This window comes from Lytechinus pictus, chromosome 13, assembly GCF_037042905.1.
Source record: "Lytechinus pictus isolate F3 Inbred chromosome 13, Lp3.0, whole genome shotgun sequence".
In the NCBI taxonomy this organism is placed as follows: Eukaryota; Metazoa; Echinodermata; class Echinoidea; order Temnopleuroida; family Toxopneustidae; genus Lytechinus; species Lytechinus pictus.
In genome coordinates, this window is record NC_087257.1 from 2,850,714 (window position 1) to 2,871,894 (window position 21,181).

The following is a 21,181-nucleotide window of genomic DNA, read 5'->3' on the forward strand; positions in this document are numbered from 1 at the left end:
TTTAGAATACAAGCCATCTAACCCCCCTCTCTCCCTGTCTCTCTCTCTTACATCCCTTGGCTTGGGCCCTTGTCATAGGAAGATGTGAATGTATAGTATGCTTGTATGTTGATTCTCATTTCTTTTTATTGTTATCTAATTTAACTCATGTGAATCTGGTACTTATATTGTGGGCAAATCTTGAATCCAGATATGCACACTATTCATATCTACAATTTGCATTATAGGATTTGGGCCCTACATTGCATCCATTGTTGAGCTACATATAGGCAGGTAGGATGTGTGTAAATCCATAGGGCACTAGACATTAGGAGTAACATTAAAATTGGTCATTACATAACACATCTGTATATTTCATGCATTTCTTTGTGATAAAGTGAGTGTACAGATGTTAAAGAAAAGCCAGGAAGGTAAATTAAAAAGAAACCTTCATGTGCCATACAATACAGGTTACACGGGCCTAATCACTAGAGGCAGGTCATAGATATTCATTCGACCCAACCCATTGCTATTTTTTTTATTTTGATATGGCTGATTAACAAAGTGTATGCATATGATTATCCATCTAACACTGATTCTATTTTTGGTAATTATTGAACTTCCTTTTCCCAAATTGGGAAGAAATATCACCAATTTTGGACTATATTTTGACTGGCGGAAGGATTAGGGCTATTTTGCTGTTTGAGGTGATGAATCTGCTCCCCCCGACGGTGTCTTCAAACACGCCAATTTATTTTTAAAATGAGCCGGTCGAGGGACCCTTTTCTGGTCAGATATGGATTGCCAGATATATATCCTATCCACTGGTAGTAAACATTCGACCCCCGAATTTCACCCTTATTTTTTATGAATTTTTTAAAGTGCCAATTTAACACACGAGTCTATGGGGAATGATTTAGGCCTGTGATACCTGTACACCTTGACCATAGCCTATTACAAGGAGAATTCCCTAGTGGATGAAATACCTGCCCAAACTCTTCAGTAGCAGATTGCTTTCACTAGTATACATGTTTCAATCATCAAGAGGTCCAAAAACTGAACTTCATGGCTATATACAAGGCTACATAGGGGTATAACAGGTAACAAATTGTGATTAGTAACTCTGTGTTTGTGTACCTAGGCTAGGCCGTGTAGGCTGTGTGTTTGTCTCTGTGATTCATGTTGTCGTGTGTTTTCGTATACCGACGAGCGCTGATGTAAATCGTGTATAGCACCCATCACAAGATAGGCCTTGCATCAATTGCACTTGTGAAATTGGTTCATGGGGAAGGGAAGGAGAAGAGAAAACTTTAGAATTTGGCTGAAGAGCGGTGGATTCAATAGGGAGGGGGGGGGGGTAGAGAAAAGCATAGTTAGTATGTTTGGGGGGGGGGGGGCTGAGAATGAGTGCTACTGCTATCTTGTTCAACTTTTACTGACTTCTAGCCAGACTAGCCCCCATCCATTTAGAATACAAGCCATCTAACCCCCCTCTCTCCCTGTCTCTCTCTCTTACATCCCTTGGCTTGGGCCCTTGTCATAGGAAGATGTGAATGTATAGTATGCTTGTATGTTGATTCTCATTTCTTTTTATTGTTATCTAATTTAACTCATGTGAATCTGGTACTTATATTGTGGGCAAATCTTGAATCCAGATATGCACACTATTCATATCTACAATTTGCATTATAGGATTTGGGCCCTACATTGCATCCATTGTTGAGCTACATATAGGCAGGTAGGATGTGTGTAAATCCATAGGGCACTAGACATTAGGAGTAACATTAAAATTGGTCATTACATAACACATCTGTATATTTCATGCATTTCTTTGTGATAAAGTGAGTGTACAGATGTTAAAGAAAAGCCAGGAAGGTAAATTAAAAAGAAACCTTCATGTGCCATACAATACAGGTTACACGGGCCTAATCACTAGAGGCAGGTCATAGATATTCATTCGACCCAACCCATTGCTATTTTTTTTATTTTGATATGGCTGATTAACAAAGTGTATGCATATGATTATCCATCTAACACTGATTCTATTTTTGGTAATTATTGAACTTCCTTTTCCCAAATTGGGAAGAAATATCACCAATTTTGGACTATATTTTGACTGGCGGAAGGATTAGGGCTATTTTGCTGTTTGAGGTGATGAATCTGCTCCCCCCGACGGTGTCTTCAAACACGCCAATTTATTTTTAAAATGAGCCGGTCGAGGGACCCTTTTCTGGTCAGATATGGATTGCCAGATATATATCCTATCCACTGGTAGTAAACATTCGACCCCCGAATTTCACCCTTATTTTTTATGAATTTTTTAAAGTGCCAATTTAACACACGAGTCTATGGGGAATGATTTAGGCCTGTGATACCACCACAACACACGAACTCTAGATGAACACAGCATGGCCTACATACAGTGTGTACTAGGTATACACTGAATGTTCAGTGCAGCTAATAGCGTGTGTGTTTAAATAGGAGATACACACAACAGAAGGCAGTCAAAATAGCCAACAGACTTTTTGAATTGGAGTAAACTGGTCATAAGCTTAACCTGTCTACTAGACGGTTCTCATAATCAAGCTAATAAATTGCTACTTGTATCTAAATTAGAGTTTTTCATTCTATATTGTGGTTTGTTTCAGGGTTTTTTAGGACAAATTCATGCACTCATACACATGTTTTGTCTCAGTTTGAGAATTTTTTAAATCAGCTGCTCACAAAGTTAAACAATCCCTTTAATAGACCGTTACTTACGGTACATGAAATAAATATTTACATATATATGGTATAGACATGATCATGATGATAGATAATATTTAAATATGACATAGATGATAGATAAATAAATATTTGCTGCAGACACTAACTCGATTTGGTCACCAGGGGCCCGTTTCTCAACACATGGACAAGTTAGTCTTATCTTTATCCACCAACCACGGAGATAGTTCCAATCTTACTAAACCTGTTTCTCGAAAGGCTTCCTAACTAGAATACCTTGATATCGATACTATCGGTAAAAAGAGCAGACGAGACGTAGCCTTAGTCACAAACTAGCATAATTTTCAAAAAGAAAAATTATGACAAAATTGCAAATATTGTGATGAATTGGGAAATACATCTTTTCAAGATAATAGCACATGTAAATTATGCATCATACATACTTAGACCATGAATATTGGAGCATTCAATTGCTGAGAAAATTAAATTATGAATAAATCATTTCGTGACTAGAAAATCACATGTGGACGTTGAGATGGGTACCCCCGGGACATCGAATTTTAATAGTTTGCAAAAGTAAACCATAACGGTTTTCTTTGTAAAATGATGACAATTATACGCCCTTCTACCATTCCAAACATCATCAAAACATAGTGTAACAAAAACAAAAATAAATCTTTGAAACTGAAACATATGATTTGACAAATTCTATGCATAAATTAGAGATAGAATTTATCCAAATGTTAATAGGGGTCTGAAAACGACAAATACGAGTCCAGTTATGGATGGCCTGACGTGGTAGAATCTTTATCGATTAAGTCATTTTACTATTTCAAACTGAATGGTTTTGTGGCGTTTTACCATCAGTTTTTATAGTTTCTTTTTATTAGAATTATCATTGAATGCATTATTATCCCACTTGTTTTGTGATGTAATTTCAACCTCTATGATTGATTACGTAAGATTATTATTTTCAAATATCTAGGCACTTTTGCTTGTCATAGTCTACCCATGTGAATGATGCCACTACGTCATTAAAGGTCAAGTCCACCCTAGCAAAATGTTGATTTGAATAAATAGAGAAAAATCAAACTAGCATAACGCTGAAAATTTCATCAAAATCGGATGTAAAATAAGAAAGTTATGGCATTTTAAAGTTTGGCTTATTTTTTCACAAAACAGTGATATGCACAACTCAGTGACATGCAAATGAGTCAGTCGATGATGTCCATCACTCACTATTTCTTTTGTTTTTTTATTGTTTGAATTATACAATATTTCAATTTTTACAGATTTCACCAGAGGGACCGACTTGACTGAACCATATACTATTAAACAATGCTAATTCCACATGTTCAGGGAGGAATTAATAACTTTTTCACTTGACAATGAGGAGAAAATTTGAATATTTCATATTTCATATAATAAAATACAAAAGAAATAGTGAGTGGATGACATCATCAGTCTCCTCATTTGCATACCGACCAGGATGTGCATATTATAACTGTCAAATTGTCAAATTAAGCGAAACTTTAAAATGTCATAACTTTCTTATTTTACATCCGATTTTGATGAAATTTTCAGTGTTATGCTTATTGGATTTTTCTCTTTTTATTCAAATCAATTTTCTGTTGGGGTGGACTTGTCCTTTAAGAAAGAAGTTATGACAGGTTCGGAGGTGTCATAAATATTTAGTGAGGTTGTTGTACCCGATCTTGGTAAAGAGGGCTTCGTGAAACGGTTAGCGGACAAGTAGCTCACTATCTCCGAGTTAGTCAAGAAGTTAGACTTATGACGGTGTTGAGAAACGGGCCCCAGTTCCCAAAAGCATGGAATAGCCGCAAAATTACACAGCCGGCACAAGATGCCATTATCATAATCTATACACGCAAATCTTCTGCACACTTGTTCAACACGAATGACACGATACCGTGATACAGACCATCGAATCGTACAGGGGTGAATCCCCCAGTTAGGTAGATTGTATGCCCACCTCAAAACAATACTTCGCATCAAACTTCATCGCTTATCATCATCATCGGCACCGCATCGGCATCTCCATCAAGCGCAAGTCATCATGCCGTGCTTTAACACATCATGAACATCAGTCAAGCTCATCATGCTCATTGTTGCGGCAGACACACACTCGTTTAATATACCTTTAAAACCTTGGTAGAAAATTCGTTTACATACCTGGAAAATGAAGTTTTGTGATGGCCTTCTTCTCTCTCGTTCTCGATTTCGCACATCGGGCCACGAAGCTAAACCTAGCTAGCCATATCCATGCAAGCAAATTGTGGCATCAATTAACGTAGAGGGCATGCATGCAAATTTTAAAGTAGAGCTCGAGTACGAGTACCGTACTATCCGTATACATGGTATAGGACCAATATGAAAGGATCTATGGCAGGACTACTGTCTCAGTGATGCAGAGCATCTCTCTCTGAAGCATACAGGGCGGATCCATGATGGGGGGGGGGGGGGGCAAATCCAGCCCGAACCCCCCCCCCCCCTTTGAGAGCCATAGTCAATATCTTTAATGAAAATATGCCGTTATTACACAAGGTTAGTGAAAGTTTCAGCATTTTCAATGGGAATATGTCGTTCATGCACAGGTGAGGACTTTTTTTTTGCTTGTAAAATTTTCGTGGACGAAATGACCTTCAATTTTGCGTGATAAAACCTTCTTTTTTTTGCTTGTCAAATTTTCCTCGGGAAAATGTGCCCCCTTGGAAAATCCTGGATCCGCCCCTGGAAGCAGAGTTAAATCTTTTTTATTCCTTTGTTTTTGTTTTGTTTTTTTCATTATTATGGGATCTAGCATAATGGACCTCCCATAACTTGTCACAATTAGCACATAATTTAGAGGTTATTTTTCTTCTGAAATATTCTCTAAAAATAAAAAAAAACATCTCCATTGGCGAACAGATGGAGGGGCTTGTACGTGAGGCGTGGATTACGATTTTGTTACGACCAAGAAAAAAAAAGATAAATAAGGGCCTAAAGAAACTGGAAGGAAAGATGATAAAATATGATACTTTCTAAATATATCAAAATCAATCACAAATTTAGATTCTATATTGAAAAGTTCACAATGTTTTCTCGCTCACAGATTTTTAAAATATAGATTTTGCCCATATGCTGCTGTGTGCATGCCCCCTCCCCCTTAAAGATGTTGGCTCATTAAAGGTCAAGTCCACCCCAGAAATATCTTGATTTGAATAAATAGAGAAAAATCAAACTAGCATCATGCTGAAAATTTCATCAAAATCGGATGTAAAATAAGAAAATTATGACATTTTAAAGTTTCGCTTATTTTTCATAAAACAGTGATATGCACACCTCAGTGACACGCTAATGAGACAATCGATGATGTCCCTCACTCACTATTTCTTTTGTATTCTTTTGTTTGAAATATACAATATTTCATTTTTTACAGATTTGACAATAAGGACCAACTTGACTGAACCATATAGTATTAAACAATGCTAATTCCACATGGTCATGGAGGAATTAATCGTTGTTTCACTTGACAAAGAGGAGAAAATTAGAATATTTCATATAATAAAATACAAAAGAAATAGTGAGTGGATGACGTCATCAGTTTCCTCATTTGCATACCGATCAGGATGTGCATATAACTGTTTTGTGAAATTAAGCGAAACTTTAAAATGTCATAACTTTCTTATTTTACATCCGATTTTGATGAAATTTTCAGTGTTATGCTTGTTGGATTTTTCTCTTTTATTTTAAATCAACTTTTTGTTGGGGTGGACTTGTCCTTTAATACACCGCTGATGCATTCACATTTTTCTTTCATTGTCAGCTTTTATTTAGGGGAGGGGGGTAAACAGACAAATGAAAATGCTGATGACTTTTCTTCTTTTCTTTTTTATGCTTCAAAATGGAGTTGCAAGGCCTTAATTTTGTCTATGACCGATTCCATATCAGTTCAATAAACAGGGGCGGATTAGATTTATTCTTTGGCTAATCTAGTATATCTCAAAAGCTTAATTTCTCCTGAAGTTGAAATATTGGTTGATAAGAGTTCCAAATTGCGAAAATCCTTCAGAATTTGACAATTATTTAAATAAATATTTTATAGATTTGCGCACACTCCCACATTACCCCCCCCCAAAAAAAAATGAAGATTAGTATATGGGCATCTATTTGCGAGGTTATGTGTAGTTGCGGGAACATGCCTGCAGTCGAGTAATTTCAAATTATTATCAAGAAATATTGCCACATTTATTTCTGCTTTCGCCAGTAAAAGTTAGCAATGCGTCTGCTCCTGCATGTTATCCGACTATAGATGCGCCAGGGGCAACAAAATTGCAGTAGCATAATTTCCTTTTGTAAATGGTCAGTGAAGTCCGTAGTTAGTCAGGAATCTTTTGTCTAAAATCGGAAAGTAAAAGTCAAATGAAGCACATGCCTGGCATATCCTCACGGCATTGATTATCACGAAACTATATTCAAGTTCACTCAACATGCTCAACCCGTATCGGCCTGGGGTACTATAAAAAGAAAAGGTATGTTATCGCTCTTTAGGAATGCTCAACAAGCCTGTTCACGGTTGTAAACTGCGCACGAGCAGAAAAAAGGTCATTTGAGATGAACCATGAAGGTGGCTTTCAAATTCACTGACATATAGGCATTTGTGATTTGATGATAACCATGACTTGTATTCCTTTCAAAATATTCATTTTATCACATCCAAGCTGAAGAGTAATAAATAGAGCCTTCATAATCACTGGTATTTGACAGTAAACAAACAATAGTCAAATGTGCCAAAGGCAGACAATAAAACAGATTTCCAAACTTTATCGCTGATGTACTATTCTAGTCACCTGGTCTATATACAATGCCTTTTGTTCTTAGAATTTGAATACTCTACCGGTAAAGCTTACGCAACATCTACATTTGAAAATGATAGTGCTTATCCTAATGAAAAATCACAAAGGTCATTTGAGAAAAGTTGATCATGAACCCCGGGGGGGCCAGTTCCATTCACGAGTGGATACCATGCGCGACCATGGGGTCTCGAAAAGCACCCTAAACACGTAATTTCCATATTCTGAAAATGCACCCCTTAACAAGTATTGGCGTGTGAAACCCTACCCTTAACAAGTATTGGAAACAAAACGATACTCTTGGCAAATATTCCCTGAAATGAACCCCTAAACAAGTACAGGAATGTTTTATTGTTACGGGTCTTTCGGTCGTCGGCTTTACCTATTTTGGTTTAGTACGACCCCATCTTCTACATCTCGCGAAAATTGGACTCTAAACACGAAGTGTTGGGGCAAAAAGGACATCCTTTATAAAACATTTTAATTTTGTTTTATCATCCCCGCAAATTCGACCCTAAACACGTAATTGTCCTATAGCGAAATAGATACCCTTTTTTCATTATTTTTGTGTTTTTGACACCCTTATCACGTTACGTACGTAACGTGCCCTATCGTGAAAAGGACATCCTTTTTACGTGTTTTTTTGGTCGCGCATGGTATCCACTCGTCAATGTAAGTGGCCCCCCCGGGTCATGAACTAACCGTGAACTGGCTTATTGAGTCAACTCAGTCATTATCAATGAAATTAGACACATTTTGTTCCTTTTTTAAATTGATTTGAAAAGCCATGGAACCATTTTGAAACATCCAATGCAAAGCCTATATAATATCCATCACAAATGCGATGAAAAGTTGCGAACCCAATTTCGTTTTTATTTGCAATTCAATTGTTTTATTGTATTTTCAACAGAACAAATTGAAATGGTCGTATGTACTTACAATGACAAATAAAACTAATACAAACAACATTAATTGAGATAGGCACAATGTAATGTATTTTCCATAAGTAAAACAAATTAAAATAATATATAAAAGCAAATTATCATGAACATTCAAGATCTGTGAAAATGGAGGGATCCACTAAAAAGCAAATGCTCGTAGAGTATGGACCCCTTTAAATGATTATTGTAGAATAATCTATTTGTTTGAATCCCTTAGACAATTCTGGCATTAGACTCCAACTCTCCCGCTTTCGGTGGGAGATCTCCCGCCGAAAGCCCATTTTCGCAAAATTCCGTTCTCCCGCTCCAGATTTAATTGATTGATTGATTGATAACGAATTTATTTCATTCCAAAATTTCAACAAGGTTACAAAGTAAAGCAAAATATAATATAACATTATGAAATGAAATAGAAACCTTCTGAAAAGCAAAGCTTGTTATTAAAGGTTCTTTCAATAAATAAGACAAATTAATGCAAAAATACAAAGTTCAATATATATATAAAATATACAAATCATATCTTTCTTGTAGAAGTTCAAAATATATATAATACACAAGTCATCATATTATCTTTCTTATAGAAATTAAATGTAAATCCTTGTTAAATATATTTTTTTACATATTCTCCCAAGTAAAAGATAAACAAGGCTGGATTATATTACAAAATATGAAGAAAAAGTGAATATCTCCCGCTCAGGCTCTGTGTTCCCCTGTTAAGATGTATTTTCTCCCGCTTAAAATTATCTCTCTCCCGCCCAAACACCTTGTCAAAAACTCATATTTTCATATCCCACCCCGCGATATAAAGTTATGTAGTGCGTCTCGTAAATGTATAAACATATCGCAAGTGGTTTTGTAGATGCTTCGATTTCATTACACTTAGTAATTCAGAAGATTCGTTATTCCAAAGGTTCGTTAATCCGAAAAATGAAATAATCGGTGGCGAAGCCGGGAAAACCGGAAGGGTAAGCGTGGTGGGGGGAGGGGGGGGGGAGAGAAACTTCGTTACTGTTCACAATAATTGTTATGAGGATGGGGAGGAAAAAAGAATTAAAGGCGGCGGAGAAAAGTAGAATAAAGTAGAGCAAAGCTTTTAAAGTGATTTCTGATTATGATAAGATACATAATTATTTAGGCTTTAATTTTCGCGAGAGAGTGTAACGAGCGAGCGGTTTGGAAAAAAATCAAAGCTGATGTTCTAAACCCGTTTTGGGGGTCAAGTATTGTTAAAGGGCATCCTTGGGAGGTGTTGCGAGCGTGAATGTTGAAATCTTCCAAGGAATAGTGTTGAATTATCTAAAACATAAGTTTTGACTGAATTCAAGTTGAATATGGTATACTATATAATTCGTTTTTATTATATTTGTTATTGATACAAATTATCGTATATACACGTATCTCACATGCATCGAGGTCAGAATCTTTACATATATATATGATGTCTGAAGTTAAGACTATAAAATTTAAAACGACGCTTATCTTCCTTTTTGGCAGAAGCCCTTTTTCTTGGTTTAGATATTACTATTCCATGAAAATAGAGGGAATGGACTAGTTTGAGGTTAAGTTCATAATTTACCTAAAATGACTTGTTTCTTGATTATGAATACTTATCGATTTCCTGAAATGGTCAAATTTCTGAAGGTTGAGATTGTGTGAACTTAATGTTTTTATCTATATACCCCCCAAAAAAGGGAAAAGGTGAAATGCAGGAGAAAAGTAATTTTTGTTGTTGTTTTACATTGAAAGCCTTTAAAGTACTACGATACCTTTGAATTGGATTTACGTTCGTAAATTGCTGTTAGAATTCAAATATGACATTTGCGATATCGATGTTTCTTTATCATGTTTTGAAAGATGTAGTTTGAGTTTCTTATCATTTGTATATAGTATCATCTTATGGTTGACGGTATGATTATACAGCCAGGAAATGTGATTAGTGAAAATTTTCGAGGAAACGTTCATGTGTACTTAGTCTAGTAGCGTAAAACTATCTTTAAGAAGTATACATGTATGTAATCTATAAAGTATTTAAATTTAGATTTATTCATTGCGGATGTTTTCTTGGGGTAAATTAATGTTTAATTTAAAGGAGCCATGTGATGAAAGTACATCTAAATTATAAATAAGCACACCAAAATTAGCGCAGAAGTGATTTAGCACTTTTTGTATATATACTTTCACTATTGAACTACCTGATTAACACATTTGTATCTAGCACTCCCTTAGTCAATGAGTACACTTACATAGCACCATGACAGTGCATTTGATTTTTGGACATTGGGTTGTGTGAGGGACCAGGATTTTGCCCTTCAAAATCAGAAACATCCTGGCTCAGAAGACATTTAATTTACTCGAGAAAGCAAGCAAAGAGTTTTCACGGATTAAAGGAACTAATTGGTTCAAAAGGATTAACTAATCAACGGATTGAACGTACTAATTGGTTCAAACTGGATTAAAAGGACGAATTGGATTAAAACAATCAACGGATTAAAAGCACTAATAGATTTAAGACCAATTCGATTGGATTGATTGTACGCATTTGATATCGAATTGACATATTAAAACAACGAAATCCTGTAGAGGCCTTTGTTACGCTTGTCTTTTGTTTGTCGACCTCACTGCAGCCACACCTATTTTATTTTTAGATTAACGAACCTCATTTTGTTTTCAAACCTTCGGAACTACGAACCGCATTTTGCTTTCGGACTAACGAACCTCATTTCGTTTTCGGACTAACGAATTAACCTTCGAAATTACGAACCACATTTCGGACTAACGAACCTTCGGAATTACGAACCTTATTTCGTTTTCGGACTAACGAAATTTCGAAATTACGAACCTTATTTCGTTTTTGGACTAACGAAACTTCGAAATTACGAACCTTCGGAATTATGAACCTTCGGAATAACGAACCTTCGGAATATTCGAACCTTCGGAATAACGAAGCGTCAGAATTACGAATGAATGCGTGCATGCATGTATGAGTAATGATTTTATGAAAATAAATTTTATTAAGCCAAAATGTATGATTTGATTCTTCGAATTATTGTTAACGTATAGTGCTATCATATTGAAAATTGGCCTGAGATAGCACGAGAAAGCATCTAGAACCCCGGCCGCTAAGGACTTCGCGCTTCGCGCACATCAAGTCGGAATCTACAGTTTGCTATAGGTGATCCAGTCGGGAGAATCTCCAGATCAGAACGTGCTTGGGGTTGGAGTCTACTAGAGAAATACATGAAAATTAACATAGAAATTAATGAGCAGTTGAGGCATTGTGGTGTAACGTGCCCCCCCTGAGATTTGGTTTCCCCCCAGGTGCCCCCCCCCCCCTGAAAAAAAATTGGAAAAAAAAGAAAAAGAAGGACAGAAGAAAAAAGAAGAGGAAAATAAAAGGAAGAAGCTTGAATAAAATAATGTTGGGGGAAATTTTTACCAAGAAATAAAAATCTTTCATATTACTAAATAAATTTTTCGCTCGCGCTTCGAGCTCGAATTGCCTGTTCGATGAAATTCATATCTTAGGTGTGATCCACATTCACTTCACAATTTTCCTACGGCACAGTACTAGTGTTTAAATGGACCTTTTTCAGATCGTAATATCAAATGTTTTCAGCTCCTGCTTGCATTATTGATCTTCAAGATAAAAAAAAAAATGTATTCAGAATGCCCAGGTTCTAGGTCTATATCTAAAACATGCGAGATAGCCTGCATGTTCTTTATTTAAATTATCCAGTTTCAGATCAGAATATCAATAATTGTCTGCTCGCGCTTCACGCTCGCATTATTAAACAAGAAAGTTATGACATTTTAAAGTTTCGCTCAATTTCACAAAACAATTATATTCACATCTTTGTCGGTATGCAAATGAGGAGACTGATGACATCACTCACTCACCATTTCTTTTGTATTTTATTATATGAAATATGAAATATTCTGTTTTTCTCCTCAATGTCAAGTGAGACAACAATTAATTTCTCTTGAACATGTGGAATTAGCATTGTTTAATACTATATGGTTCAGTCAAGTTGGTCATTATTGTCAAATCTGTAAAAAATTGAATATTGTATAATTCAAACAATAAAATACAAAAGAAATACTGGGAGTGAGGGCCATCATCGACTGTCTCATTTGCATGTCACTGAGTTGTGCATAATTATATATCCCCATATATCACCGTTTTGTGAAAAATAAGCTGAAACTTTAAAATATCATAACTTTCTTAATTTACATCCGATTTTGATGAAATTTTCAGTGTTATGCTCGGTTGATTTTTCTCTATTTATTTAAATCAACATTTTTTTCTGGGGTGGACTTGACCTTTAACAAGTCCCTTTTCGATCGTGCTATAGAACATTTATTAAAAATGTTCAGGATCACAAACATTGCTTAGAATGTTTAATTTTCAGGACAAAATACATGAAAGATTAAAAAGAAAAATATTCAGAGCTATCGAAGTATAACTTTCAACTCAAATGAATGTACAAGCAATATGGCATAACAAACTACAGTATTTAGATCTATGTACGGAAGTGGACAAAGTTTTCTGCCATGGGGAATCGCCATCATTACGTCTTCGTCTTGATTACCTCCATGATCACAGAGCTCTGCGATATACAGTACATGATTAGGCACGGCTAGAATATGGGGGAATTCCCGACAACCGCCATCTACAGTTGTCAAGACGTAAGATGGCGATTCCCATGGTAGAAAATTTTGTCCACTTCCGTACATAGATGATTAGATCTTAATAGTTTGTTATGCCATATTCCTTGTACATTCATTTGAGTTGAAATTAATACTTCGATAGCTCTGAATGTTTTGGTCTAGTTACAATCGTCTATATCCGGACGATTCGGGAGCAAGCGGCAGTTTTGGCAGCCAAATGACTGACGACTTCGGAGGATACGTGGTGGTGGACTTAAACCCGGCCTCGAGCTCCGGCGGAGGCGGTGGCGGGGGGAGCGGGGGTGGCCGAGGAAGGGATGAAGAGCTTCTCCGAGATGCATATGACTTTGCATTGAAAGCTACGGAACAGGATAGCTTGGGCGAATACAGAACTGCTATATTTTATTATGTGGTAAGTATGGCCGTGCCTAGGCTAGGCTAGACACTAGACAGCTGCCAGCCGGCAGCTGTCTGTTTTTCGAAGAGTTAAAAAAAATATTAAAAAATATTTATTTTTATTTCTCCTCGACCTCGTACTCGCACTCGTAGTCGTACACAGACGACTCGCGATCGTGCAGCTGCCATTGGCATTAGGCTAATTTAGGGGGTTAACGTGCCAAAACAAGTGGGATAGTCATTCAATTATAATTGTATACTATATGATGGGGTGTCCAAACTTCGCGCACTTTTCAAAAATATTCATCAGGCTTAAATATTTTCACAAAATATTCCTAATTTATACAAAACCAATTCAAGAAATAGTAACCACATTGACGGCAAGATCGTAAACTATAAAATCATGGACGAAAATGTAAAGTAGGTCAAGGGGATTTGCCGGTATCGCGATCTCAAAATTCTATTCCGATCGGCGAATGCGCGCTGTGCTGGAAAACCGTTCAGAAAAAGTGTGACCTAACTTCGCGGACCAAAGTTTTTGTGGACATTTAAAGAAAAACTCAAGCTCAAAAAGTGAAATATTTATATCAGATCGATGGCAAAATGCTATAGAATCGGTTAGTACCACATTTAACTCACATTTTTGATGATTTCTGCTTGCAAAATGGTGATATCGTGATGCTTGTTGAAAATATCAGATTTCTTCAAAACAAGCGCTAACGGTGACAAATTTGCCGATCTTTTGCCAATATTTTCATGAATACTGAACTCATCCTAAAGAAACTTACACCAAAGGGTAATTTTAGGTCGCTTTTCACGTTGATTACGTCAGATTTAAAGGATATTGGCTAGTTTTTTAGATAATGACCGTCCGCGAAGTATGGACACGCGCGAAGTTTGGACACACTGCCATACTATAGCGCAGAAACTGATAAAACTGTTGGTAAAAGTTAAAACACCGCACAAAACCATTCAGTTTGAAGTAGTTAGATAATTGAATCAATAAAGATTCTGCCACGTCATGTTATCCATAACTGGACTTATATTTGTTGTTGTCAGACCCTTATCAACATTTTGATAAATGCTATCTCTAATCTATGCATAAAATTTGTCAAATTGTATGTTTCGGTATCTAGGGATTTAAACAATTTATGATGTTTGGAATCATAAATAATGTAACTGTAAGTTATCAGGATTCTACAAAGGAAACCTAAAAATATGGATCACTTCTGAAAGCTGTTTAAATTTTATGTTCCGCCCAGGGGTACCCATCTCAATGTCCACACATGTGATTTTTAGTCATGAAATGAATTATTTCATTTTCTCAGGAATTGAATGCCCCAGTCTTCATGGTTTAAGTATGTATGATGCATATTTTGCCTAGCTGTTATTATTTTGATTAGACGTATTTCCCAATTTATCACAATAATTGCAGTAATTTTATCATAATTTTGCTTTTTAAAAATTATGCTTTTGTATGACTAAGCCTAAGGCTACGTCTTGTCTGCTCTTTTTGCCGATAGTATCGATATTAAGATATTTTACTTAGGAAGCCTTTCATGAAACGGGTTTAAGATTGGAACTAACTCCGTGGTTGGTGGATAAAGATATGATTATAAACTTGTCCAGGGGTGGTATTCTGAAAATTTTCTTATCTTTGTTCTTATCTTTTATCTTATCTCATTGAGATAAGAAGACGCTAAAATCATTGCAAATCGGTATTCTGAAAGTCTTCTTAACGCGTTCTTATCTCTGTAACTTGTAAGGACTGCCTCTTTCTTATCTTTAACACGCCCATTATTTAGGATATTACCAATCAAAATGCACTCTATATTGTCAGTTTAACCAATAGAAGCGTTCCTTATGTCAAGAGAATATCATGGGCACTGCGCGAACACTGTTTCTGGCGCATTGCGCGAAATAGGCATTTTATACGCAATGATTGATTATTATTTGGAGACACGTGCACAATAAGGAAAGAAAGAAAGAAAGAAAGGGAGGGAGGGTGGGAGGAAGGAAGGAAGGAAGGAAGGAAGGAAGAAAGAAAGTAAGTACAGAAAAAAAAGTAAATAAAGCAGGTACGAATAAAGAATAAAACAAGAAGAAAGAAAGTAAGTAGGTAAGAAAGGAGACAGAAAAGGGTCAGAATGAAGCAGAAATTTAAAAAAATGAAAGGAACAAAGCAGAAAATAATGAAAGAGTAAACGAAAGTACCGGTAAGCAAGCAAAAAGAATTTAAATGAAGAAAAGGAAACAAAGAAACTTAAAGGAAAAAAACGAAAAAGGACCAAAAAAAGATTAAAAGGATAAAATGAAGGAATAAAGAACTGAAAAAACAGAAAAAACGAGTGAAAGAAAAAACAGAAAGAGAAAAGAAGGAATAAAAAAATGTAGAAGGTGAAGGAAGAGAGAAAACAGGAAAATGAAACAATGAAAGAGAAATTAAAGCAAAAATAAAGACTAAAGAAAGAAATCGAAAGAAAGGTTAATTCAAAGAAAGAAAGAAAAAGAACGAAAAGGGAAAATAAAAAAGGAAGAAAGATGAAGAATAAATGAAACAAAGTAAAATAAGAATAAGGAAGAGAGTGAAAAATTCAAAAGAATAAAGCAAAAGATATAAATGAAGAATAAAAGAAAGGAAGAAAAAGTGAAAATAGATAAAGGAAGACAAAAGGATAGAAAAAAAGGTGAAAAACAAAATAAAGGGTGGATAAAAAAAAGGATGGAAAGAATACATGTTATTACCAGTGGCCATCTTTTTTTAGCAAGAAAGAACGCGAACATCGTGAGATGTGATAAGCCTCTAGCTATCTTAAATATTATCATAAATATTGTAAAAGATAAGAACGTTTTCAAAATACCACTTCTCTTTATTTTGTTCTTATCTTTTCAGCGCGCTTTTGTATTATGCGCGTGTAACAAATTTACGCGCTCAGCATAGGATGGAAAGCAAGATAAGAAAAAGATAAGAACAAAAGATAAGAAAAAGATAAGAACGTTTTCAGAATACCAATTTGAGAACGTGACGTAGATAAGAACAAAATTAAGATAAGAACGTTTTCAGAATACCGCCCCAGGTGTTGAGAAACGGGCCCCTGGAGGTAGGCCTTGCCCTAGGCCTATGACATGAACCATGCATTTGATCTATCAAGTTCCTGTTCTGTGAATCTAGCCTCAGTAAGAGTATGAATAAATCTAGTCAATCTGGATCATACATTCATGTAAAACCTCAACAAGGTGACAATACTTCTTGCTCTGAAATATGAAATGTACAAATTTGACTGGTCTTGTATTGTTTATTTGTGTATGAAAAGAAAAAAAATAAGAATGCAGTGTCTACATGTATTTTAGTACTCCTTTTTTTTTTGTTCAACCAGGAGGCTATTCAAGCGATGTACAATGCTCACCTTGCGAACCCAACCAAGAATCTATCAGAAAAATATGCAGAGTATGCTGACAGAGTGAAGGCATTGAAAGATATAGGTAAGACAGGCATGGTATTCTCCCGGCGACTAAACTCGGAATTCTGATTTTTTAAATAATTTTTTTCCAGATTTTTTTACGTGAAATCCTTTGTGCAAGAACATTCTTTTCCGGTTTTTTTTTCTCACTGTTTTTCTAAGTCAAATGGTAATGCTATCATGCAGACTCACCTTGAAAAATCACTTTCGATTTTTTTTTTTTACTATGCTAGAGCGTGTAACCCCGAACGGGGCGTCTCAGACTCAGAGTAAATGGAGAATGAATAAAACAAACATAAAAAATTGGATGCAAGAAAGTACAAGTGACATTTCAAAGTTTCATTTAATTGAAAAAAAACATTACAAAATGTAATATTGCCTACATGTACATGTATGAGTGAGCAGATGATGTCATACACTCAATATTTCTAATCTTTGCACAAAACAGGCAGTTTTAGAAACAGATGGTATCATCGTCTCACCATTTTTCCTAAATGTATGATGTAAAGCATGGGTTGATTCAGGGTAGACATTAATTATTTTTTCAGGGGCTATTTTTCTGTCACCTTGAAAATTACTACAAAGCATCCATGTTTGTTTAGGTAGTATCTTTATTATTGATTCATATATCTTGATAACACCCTGTTTTATTACTTTTTTTGTTATCCTAGCTTTTAACTTGGAGATTTAAAAAAAATGATTGAATGAATTCTCAAGACAGTACAGCAAACTCCTTCATTGCATTGCCTGGTTAAAGTTGTGTATTGATTGATATGTTTAACATAAAGTGATGAATTCATTGTCCATTTCAGTCAACAAGACAGCAGGTAGCAGTCATGTCGGTGCAGCCAGTGTTCAAGCTAGAGTTAGCGAGGAAGCAGAGAGAGCTAGCTTTTTGATTTATCAGGCGTTTCAGTTAGAAGAAGAAGGAGGAGATGAGGAGGCAGTAGAGCTCTATCTAAATGCTGCTGAGCTCTGCATCAAAGCTGTAAGTTGACCCCCCCCCCCTTCCCTAGTCTGCTGGCAAAACATTTCACTTGAGTTAAAGTGGTCTGAATATGCAGCCTAGGTCCCTGCCAATGACTTGTGTAATTGCTTACTCAGTATTAAATCTAAACTACAGTTGTGTTTGTGCTAGTCTTGTGTGAAGACCCACTTGTTAATCAAAGTTTCAGTTAGGGACTGGCCTGCATACTGTTCCCCCATAAGAAACACAGCTGCCAATCACAAAAACAATGTTCCTTCATTCAAATTAGTATATTTCTTTATGACTAGAAAATCATCTACTTTAAGTCCTGATAGTTATGTTGACAAATTCTCTTTGTAACAACGCTGCAGGAAAAATGTGCTGTACCAAATACAGGATAGATTGGATTGAAAGTAATACCAAAATGTAAGATTTCAATCTATTTTTTTTTCATTTCTCCCAGCTTCATTTTGTGTTTGCCATTAAATCCTCCATTTTGCATTTGTGCACAAGAACTAAAGATATTAATGTGTTAATGCTATTTTCTTTATACTATTTTAGAGTAAAACAAGTAGTCCAGAACAGAAGACCAAGCTAAATAGACTAGCTAAGCAGGCCCTTGACAGGTAAATAATATTTGAAAAAAGAGAGAATGTTGTTTGCAATATGTGACCAGGCATGACAAAACCCACAAAAAGTCACCATAAATGATTTTTGAGTGATAAGAGAAATTGTCATTTTAAGATGCTATGTATTGGATTTTCCTAACCTTTATTCATTCTGACTACCATAGAGTGTTACTTTTGAGAGCCTAAAAGCTACAGCACCGACGTGGATGGGATGTGGCCTTGTCTTAACTGTCGTGGCGCATTCAATTTTACATGTACCTCGAACTGGCCTATCAATAAAATGTTCTTTTGTTGATAGTTCTCGATATCGGTAAGATATTTTTACCGATATATCGACAGAGAAATTTTTGAATGATAACAGCACTGATTGGATGTTCCTACCCTTTATTAAAAAAGGAAAACTATTGACTTCCACAGAAAGTTACTTTTGAGAAAAGAGGGATTAAAGTTGACACATCTGTTAAAGCACACTTACCCTCACAATATTGTGCAAGATGGTAAAAAGTGGATTAGAACTCATTCAAATTATCTTAGAAGGGGTCATTAATAGATTGGCTCCAACTTTGTCTCGCTAATTAAGCACATCCATTTTTTTTAACATTAATTGGAGATCTATATGAAAATAAGGGAAATACTTTGGTTTTCAGGAAGAAGAACAAATGGCAAAATAATTCAAAACGTCAGAATATCAATCTAGGTCTGATTGAAACTATCAAAACAACCATTTTGGATTTGTTTGGAACATCCTTTTTCTGAAGTCAATAGAAAAATGTATACTCTTACAAAAAAATACTAGAAACTTTAATTTCACCCTTCTGACCAAACACACTTTTGATGTCCTCCTCCTGAAAATCACACACTACCAGTTTTTGTGGGTTTTGGTGTGCTTGGTCACATACATGTATGTTGATATTTATTTGAATTTCACAATTAGGTTTAATAGCAATGTACAAAACTCTATGTTGTCCCTTATTCTGAAGTCCAATTTTTGTTTAAATCCATGTCTACAGCTGTGGTTTAACTAACACTAATTTCTAACAGTTGAGGTTTGATCTGTCTGCATATCTGGTGCTCAATTCATTTATAAACGTCTGGGAACAATAACTATAGTTTATTCACTATTCAATGAATGGGTTAACAACAGTTTATTCAAGGAACATACAATGTAAACAAAATGTTGACAGATTTGACTAGGGATGATTTTACCATACAGTCCATGACCTAATTTAAACTGGACTTCAGAATAGAGAGGGGCCTTTGTTCTTGTTCATGTTCTTCATATCACCCGCCTCACCCTCCTTCGCCATTTTCTCTTTTTCTTTCTATCTCACTCAATTTTCTCATTCTATTTTCCAGTACCACCTCCTCTCTCATGCCCCCCCCCCCCTCCACTCTGCTTATCCCTCTTTCCCTATCACTTCAATACCATGGAATATATAAGTAGATTTTATGTTATGATACAGTACTGAAATTATGTTTTTGATGATTTGCTTTGTAATTATATTGTTATTCATGAATTGTTAATTTTCCCATTCAGTATACTGTGCCACTGGTCATATACCAATAAATAAATCATTACATAAATTTAATGAATAATTTTTTTCAAGTTCATATTATGTTTCATTAACAAACTGTTTACATGTAGATAATAAGCAGTTTGTGAACTGTGCTATCTTATAGATTTCAAATTTCAAGAACTTAGAATTAGATTAGAAGACATTGATGCTTGCCTTTCATATACCTGGTAATATAGGAGTGCCTTGAGCAACTAATACGGTGGATACGTGCGCTATACAAATCCTAGATATTTATTTTATTTACTCAGGTCTATTGCTCATTCAGGGAAGTAGTAGAATAATTTGAATATATTTTCTCTTTAATTTCAAATCTTAGAGCAGAGGCGTTGAAGAAGACTTCCGTCACCAACAGTCTTCCATCCCCTCCGAAGGACAAGCTTCCTACCAAGAACCAGAATCTACCAAACGATAATCCCGTTCTAAACCTCCCAGAAATACCCAATGACCTTCCCAGTCTAGACAATGAGACACCCTCCTCTGCTACGGGTAAAAACACCCCTAAGGAGAATGGAAGAGGCAGGAGTACAAGTGGATCTGCGGGCAGTTCCACTACATCTGGTAGGGGTGGTGGTGGTGGTGGCAGTGGAGGTAGCAGTGGAGGAGGAGGTGGTGGTAAATACACTCCAGAGGAAATCGCTGTTCTCAGGTAGATAGAGTTCATGATTTCTTGGTGGGGAAAAAAGAAGAGTTGGAATAGAACAAAAGATAACTCGGTCGTTCTTATTCAAAATAAAAAGATGTTCCAAAATGATTATTGTATAAAATGCTTATTTGCTGATTAATAAGCAGAACAAACTTGGAATTTAATCAGGTTGAGCCTTCCTTTCTTATGCAATGTCATCTTTCAAACTTTCAGACTGTGAAGAACTTTAAATTTAGAGCTATGTATTTGCTAGGAATTAACCTTGATTTCTTTTGAGTTCAGCTTTGAAATTGATAATAAAAGGGGAAAAAATGGTTGACACCCAATATTATTAGATTTTTTA

General features: G+C 35.7%; 1 protein-coding gene across 1 annotated transcript in view; it reads left to right on the forward strand.

Moving 5' to 3' along the window:
* Window positions 1-13,113: 13,113 nt before the first annotated feature.
* The window catches only part of LOC129274842 (calpain-7-like), a 34,746-nt gene continuing 26,678 nt past the window's right edge, over window positions 13,114-21,181 (forward strand). Inside the window, exons 1-5 of the mRNA XM_064108539.1 lie at window positions 13,114-13,577; window positions 16,939-17,044; window positions 17,835-18,010; window positions 18,551-18,615; window positions 20,512-20,841. Of these exons, the coding sequence (XP_063964609.1) occupies window positions 13,314-13,577; window positions 16,939-17,044; window positions 17,835-18,010; window positions 18,551-18,615; window positions 20,512-20,841 (941 nt within the window). The 5' untranslated portion in view covers window positions 13,114-13,313. The remainder of the gene's footprint in view (window positions 13,578-16,938; window positions 17,045-17,834; window positions 18,011-18,550; window positions 18,616-20,511; window positions 20,842-21,181) is intronic.